Source organism: Notolepis coatsorum, assembly GCF_963971535.1.
Source record: "Notolepis coatsorum genome assembly, chromosome: 18".
Lineage (NCBI taxonomy): Eukaryota > Metazoa > Chordata > Actinopteri > Aulopiformes > Paralepididae > Notolepis > Notolepis coatsorum.
Genome location: NC_140182.1, coordinates 100,652,328 through 100,659,064, shown reverse-complemented (window position 1 = coordinate 100,659,064; position 6,737 = coordinate 100,652,328). Strand labels below are relative to the sequence as shown.

General features: G+C 42.6%; 1 protein-coding gene across 2 annotated transcripts; it reads left to right on the top strand.

Moving 5' to 3' along the window:
* Positions 1 to 581: 581 nt before the first annotated feature.
* On the top strand, positions 582 to 5,967 carry akip1 (A kinase (PRKA) interacting protein 1). 2 transcript variants are annotated; one of them, XM_084334321.1, is made up of 5 exons: positions 582 to 714; positions 864 to 1,067; positions 3,568 to 3,642; positions 3,905 to 4,015; positions 5,525 to 5,967. In XM_084334321.1, the coding sequence occupies exons 2-5, from the start codon at positions 903 to 905 to the stop codon at positions 5,669 to 5,671; spliced, it is 498 nt and encodes a 165-aa protein (XP_084190447.1). In that variant the 5' UTR covers positions 582 to 714; positions 864 to 902; the 3' UTR covers positions 5,672 to 5,967. The 2 variants fall into 2 exon arrangements, with proteins under 2 accessions (XP_084190447.1, XP_084190446.1); XM_084334320.1 differs by having other exon boundaries at positions 612 to 726.
* The last annotated feature ends 770 nt before the right edge of the window (positions 5,968 to 6,737 follow it).

The window sequence follows — 6,737 nt, the reverse complement described above, 5'->3', positions numbered from 1 at the left end:
TTTGTCAATATTCCAATGTACAGGTTTGCTTGTACAGTTGTACAGTGTCCCCCCCCCCCCTCCTACATTTACATTTTACATTTACATTTAGTCATTTAGCTGACGCTTTTATCCAAAGCGACTTACAAGTTCTGTACGACAGGTCAGAAAGGATACAACTCTATCAGCTGAGTAACAATATTCATCAAAGTGTTGCGTGTTACAGTGTAGGTTAGTTTATTAGGGCAAGTGCATGACAGTAAGGTTAGTTAGGGTTAGATTTTTTTTCTTTTTTTTTCTTTTATTTCAAATACCCCCCCCCCCCCAACCACCTCCAATGTACAGCCCCCCCCCCCCCCACACCCAACCCCACCCCACCTACCCACTCTACTCTTTCTCTCGTCTGCATCCCCTTAACAATTGTGTGTATTGAGCTGTACTGTATTGTACCCATTCTGCAATCTGTTAATAAAGTTTTCAATCAATCAATCAATCAATTCAGCCATTGGGTGGGTGGCGCTGCTAGGCGGCCCTGAGAGCGCCGCTGGCTCTGCGGCTCTGCAGCTGCATGGTATTGATATTTTGAGCTAATGGCAGAGGGCGGGGGAAGCCACCCTCACGACCGCCATGTAATGCGGAAGTGCAGTGGTCTATATCGTTAGCGCATACAATTCCATGCCTTTCGCGGTCTTAATATGGTGGTTGTCACAACATAAGTAATAATCAAATGAAAAGGTATTTCTTTATGTGAGTACATTTTGTGGAAAAAAAAATGCACACAGATTGCATATTGCAGTGATTATCTCCTGGGGAATGCTTTGGAACTTGTTGAATGTTTCTATTTCATATTAGTTATGTCAGCGCCGTCTTATCATATTGTGTAGGTTGGTGTTGGTGTTGATCTGACTCGCCGTCCCCATGCCATGTCGAGCCAGGCCCGGCTAGAGGACTCTCTGCGCCGCTCCGCCACCATGGGCCTGGAGGTGCTGGAGCGGGCCTCCAGACGGAGTGTGGATTGGACCACTACTACTAGTAGTAGTACCGCGTCCCGAACCTCCACAGAAGAATATGCCCAGGACTCTGCCAAGGTGCATTGCATTTGCATTCTAATAATTTGGGGGAATCGACTCTAGAATTGTACCAAACTGGCATCTATACTTTTCAATAAAAAAGGGAGGTGTTTGCGAACGCATACCTTCTATTTGCATTATAATACGTTTTTGGGGAAACTACTCTAGAATTGTACCAAACTGCCATCTTCACAATGGGGAAAAAGAGGTTTGTGCAGTTTACCTCTACCATCTGTTCCCTCCCCTCCAGGTAAGATTGCATCCAGCTCACTGATAAACTATCAAAACCAATTGCTTTTAGCTTGTCAATCAGAATGGAGTGATTGACAGTGTCGAAGGCCTTTTGTAGGTCCAGCATGACCATGCCGCAGTATTTGCCCGCGTCCACCTCTTGTTTGATGTGGTCGTTCAAATAGAGAAGGCATGTGTCAGTGGAGTGGGATGTTCTGAAGCCAGATCGAAATTCGTAGATTAGATTTTTTTCCGCTAGGTATTTTTCGACCTGTTCGTAGACTATTTTCTCCATGACTTTCGAGATGGAGGTGAGAATAGAAACAGGGCGTAGTTGCCTGGGTCTAATTTGCTGCCTTTTTTGTGCAGGGGGGTCACTCGCAATTTTGAAGTCCTTGGGAACGTGTCCCTGTTTTATGGAGAGGTTTATTATGCGTGTGATGACGGCTGCTGAGTCTGAGGAATTTGGAGGGGATGTTGTCATGGCCAGTGGCCTTGTTAGGTTGGAGGGCGCTCAGTTTTTTGAGTACCTCATCTGTTGCCATTTCTAGTTTGAAGTCGTCTTTGCGGACCCCTAGGTTTTTGTAGTATGCTACTATGTGTTCTACCCCATAATGCCCTGAGTGGGAGGGTAGTTTATTAACCAGTGTTGTGGCTATGTTTGTAAAGAATATGTTTAGGTATTTGGCCACATCCAGTTTTTCTGTGATGAGTGTTTTCTGTCGTTATGTTTATGTTTGTAAATCTGGTCTTTAGTTTTTTGCTGCAGCCTAGTTGGTTGTTGAGTAATTTCCAAAGTTCACAGGGGTTTGTTTTTGTTTTCCTCAGTTTTGTCATTGATGACATTTTTTTCTGTGGATTTGATCATGGTGTTTACATCGTTTCTTAGTCTGTTTCTTTGAATTTTGAGTTCAACCACGTGGGCTTGGAGTTCACTGTTTGAGCTTTTGGCAAGCTTTGTCTGACTTTCATGAAGTTAAGAGCATTTTTTGTCTCTGGCTTTCATAGCGGTCAGTATTTCAGTGTGCATCCATGGCTCAGCGCGATTTTTAACCGTGGTGGTTCTTAGTGGATATTGTTGTGAATTTGGTTTTGAAACCAAGCCATGTTTCTTCAACCAGTGTACCACTGAGCTCATCTGACCAGTCCAGGCTCTCCAGTTCTTTGTTAAAGGCCTCGCTAGAGTAGGTTTTGAGGTCTCTAGATGTGACTGTTTTGTGGCAGCTGGCCTTTTGTCTTAGCTTTTTGCGGGTACAGAATATCATATAATGATATCTTAACCCGCATGCTATAAACCCCTTTATTGGAGATCTTGGACTTGTCAGAGGTCAGAATGAGATCAATGGTAGTTTGTGTTGAATCACACACTCGTGTGGGTTGGGTGATTAGCTTACCTGAGACGATGTTTTAAGGAGAGGGCGGGGAGCAAGAGGTGAAATCAGGAAAATGCTAAATGTTTAGTTTGTAATTACCTAAATTACACACATTGGTTAAAGGATAACTCCACTATTTTGGGAAATTAGCTTATTTAACATCTTCCCTGGAGTTAGACAAGAAGATGCATACCTTTTTTGTCTCTGTGCGTGCATTTTAGCTTTGGGAATAGATGCTCCGTTAGCATAGCTTAGCTTCATCACTGGAAGTGAGGCAGGACAGTAGCCTTACAGTGCCTTACAGTGTATTGCAAGGTCTGACATTGACCAAACTTGATATGCATGACCTTGGTGGGCTCTAGGTCAACTCCTGAAAAGGGGGTCAATGTCAGACCTTGCAATCAAAAGTTAGGGGCGCACTGAAATTATGGCAAGGGTTATTAGCCCCCTAACTTTTGATTGCAAAGTCTGTCATTGACCCCCTTTTCAGGAGTTGACCTAGAGCCCACCAAGGTCATGCATATCAAGTTTGGTCAATGTCAGACCTTGCAATACACTGTAAGGCACTGTAAGGCTACTGTCCTGCCTCACTTCCAGTGATGAAGCTAAGCTATGCTAACGGAGCATCTATTCCCAAAGCTAAAATGCACGCACAGAGACAAAAAAGGTATGCATCTTCTTGTCTAACTCCAGGGAAGATGTTAAATAAGCTAATTTCCCAAAATAGTGGAGTTATCCTTTAACTACTTGAAAAGCTACAACGATTGTCTTGTAGAACTACCACCCAACTAGTGCAAAATGTAGTTTGAACTACATGTAATTAGCTACTGAGTCCCAACATGGATAATAATCTTCACCTCTTTGCCTATCCACTTTTCTTCTCATCTTCTCTTCTCATCCTTTTTCTTCTTCAGAGAACCCACACCAGCCTGGATGATGCCTTTGCAACCATTGCAGAGTTTATGGAACAGACTACCTACCAATGCAAGGTCAGGTGTTGGTCAATTTTATGGTGAACTTGCATCTCAGAATCCAGCCCCATGTGCTAGTATGTCCATGATGCACTAGGGCTGGGGGATTAATCAAATTTCAATTATGATTTTGGCTTCCCATGATTATGAAAACAGGAATAAGAAAAAGGAATAAGGGGGGGTGGGGGGGGGGCAGTACAATTATTATTGCAGCTCATGGTGTGTGTTGCCGTTGCCCTTTTTTGTTTTGTGTTGTAAATGCTCTCTTTCTGTGCTGCAGAACTTTTACCAGACACACCATTGCACTGATCCCAGTGACATTGAGGGAATCCATGTGTCCAGATTCCATACCGCACCTGGGACCACACCTGCACTGCCAAACAGGAAACGCGTAAGGGCTTTTCTACATAGAGAATCTCACAGTACTGTTATTGGTAGTGGTGTAATGATACACACATTTTAAGATTCAATACAAATATATATTTTGAAGTTTGCTATTCAATTTGATTTTTAAACCGTTAAAATGTATTCATACTACAGCGTTCTAATTATATATATATATATATATATATATATATATATATATATATATATATATATATATATATATATATATACTACACATCTTGGTTTGGCTCAGAAAAATATAAATTCTATTTCAAAGTCATAAACAATGAAAATGTGCCTTAAAGTCAAGTGTATTTTAACCATTTATACCACTTCCCATGGTCATATTGTGCACCTATTTAACCAAAAATGTAAAAAATCTATTTCTTCATATTCTTGTATCAAAATCCAATCGTGTTTTCTTCTTGTAAAACTAAATATGAGGTGGGCTTGCACAAACGAATTTTAACCAATAATATAATTCCTTTTTCACTCTGGAGACTTTTTTTTCTTATTATCTTTTTCCCCCTCCTTTTTTCCGATTTTTCTCCCATCCCACTGTTAGTCGTTATGCCAATTCCCAACCCCCTTCCTGGTTGTTGCGCACTCCCCCCTACTGTTGGTCCGGGAGGCCGGAGACTGTCACATGCTTTCCTCCGACGCATGTGCAGCCAGCCGGCAGCCAGCCTGGCAGCGCAGATTCTCACCCGGAGAGTGTAACGTGTGGAAGGTCACACTACCTCCCTCCAGATCCTACCCTCGCTGTGCAGGCGCCCCGACCGAACTGTAGGGGTCGCTGTCCACAACGCCCAGGACCCACCCATCAGCTTTCCCATCCCTAACACTGCCAATTGTGTTAGTATGAACGACCAGCCAAGCTGGCAGCAACGCCGAGAGCTGGGCTCGAACCCAGCATCTCCAGCGTTGATGGCGAGCGCCTTGCCCACTACACCACCTAGCCGCCCTACTATAGTGCTTTTCTAGTACTACTCAAAGCACTTTACAATGGAAGTACTGCATACATTTGTCGATACAGCAATATATCTGGATATTTTGTGTGCCGATATTATATTGATACAGTGACGGCAAGATTTTTTTTAATTAATTGTTTTATTATTATTATGTATTTCTTAGCTTGACAATCCTATTTTACTGCAATATAAATGATTGGAATGAGGTGAAATAATCAAGTTGTGGTCAGTGTGTGTTTAAAGAGGCACTATGCAATATTGTTTCATGTACAATTGGCCAGTTTGTGATGCACACAAAATAATCTGCGCTATAAATACATAATTTATTATATACAAAAAGGCAAAAAACAATAAGCTTTTAGCCTTTTTATGGGTATTCTTTCTTCAGTTACACAGATGTATCGTAGATAAAATGTCTTGCAATATATCAATCATCGCAGATCTTGTGTATCGTGATATCGCTATCGAGGGCCAAATATCATCACAGTATCGTATCATGAGTTACTTACCACCCCTAATAGCCATTTATTTATTCATGTTAGGACCGTGTGTCAGTGGGTGAGGATTTCCACATCGAGGTGTCTCCAGGGACCTATACCATCACTGCGGGCATGCCAGACTCTCGCCAACAGACCCAGCTGGTCAGCCTCAACGCTGGGGAGAGTATCGGCCTCACCTTTAACCTCTGACCCCTCAGCCAACCAACCGGTCACCTTTTTACCTTTGATAAAAACCCGCCAATTGAAATGTTGTTTGTGTGTATCCATTTATATGATGTATTATGAACTGTGATTAAGAGTTTGTACTTTATAGTGTATCAAAATGTTTATTTGTTGCATCATGAAAAGCCATATTTGAAACTATTTTACGTCTATTTGATCATGAAGATTGTGTGTAAAAGTTCTGCAGTAGAACATCAGCTAACGCACAAATAATGCACTTACGCCACATCAGTGTAACAAAATAAAGTTTATTTTTATCAGGAGATGATTGATTTGTGGAATTGCTTTTCAAAAACGATGTGTATAGGTACATGATAGAATTTCATAATTGTAATCTTAATCATAGTCCACTAACTTATGTGGAAAATGCAGTTATGGCATTGCCAGAGAGAGACTGGAATCCTATAGGTGGTTTAGGTCTGAACCTTGTCAGGCCAAAGACATCTCTGATGTTCGCCCGTTCTCTTACTGAACCAGGAAGTGGGTAAAACAATGAGCTGTTATTGGGCAAGGCACTGGTCTGTAGGACAGGGCAGCTGCATCTGGAGGCCTCCAACATATTCCTTTGCACTGAATTCCCTGGAAATGAAAACACAGGGAAATACTCAGATCCCAGATCCATTCCAGAATGCAGATTATACATTTGGTCCATGCGAATGCATTTCTCATCCTAGTATCTTGTAACAACAGGTTTTTGCAATTTCTCCATGTTCCTTGGGGGGATCTTAACATGAATGTTGAAAAGTTTTCAGTGTAAGTGGACTGGAGAGTTGTGTCAGAGTTGAGCTGACGGGATTTCCTACCTGGCTTTCTGCACTGTGGCTCTGGAGGGCTCCTTCTCCAGTACCTCCAGGGAGGTCGCTCCTGTTCAGGCCCCAGCTTGCCCGAAGGAGACCACTCCGTCCCACTATCATCCTCTGATGGCGATGAGGAGGAGGAGGAGGGTGGTGCCTTGAGTTCACTCCTCCCTGTATCCTTGAGGTCCTCCAACTGACGGTCCACCTTCTTCTCCAATTCCACTCCTTCAAATCCC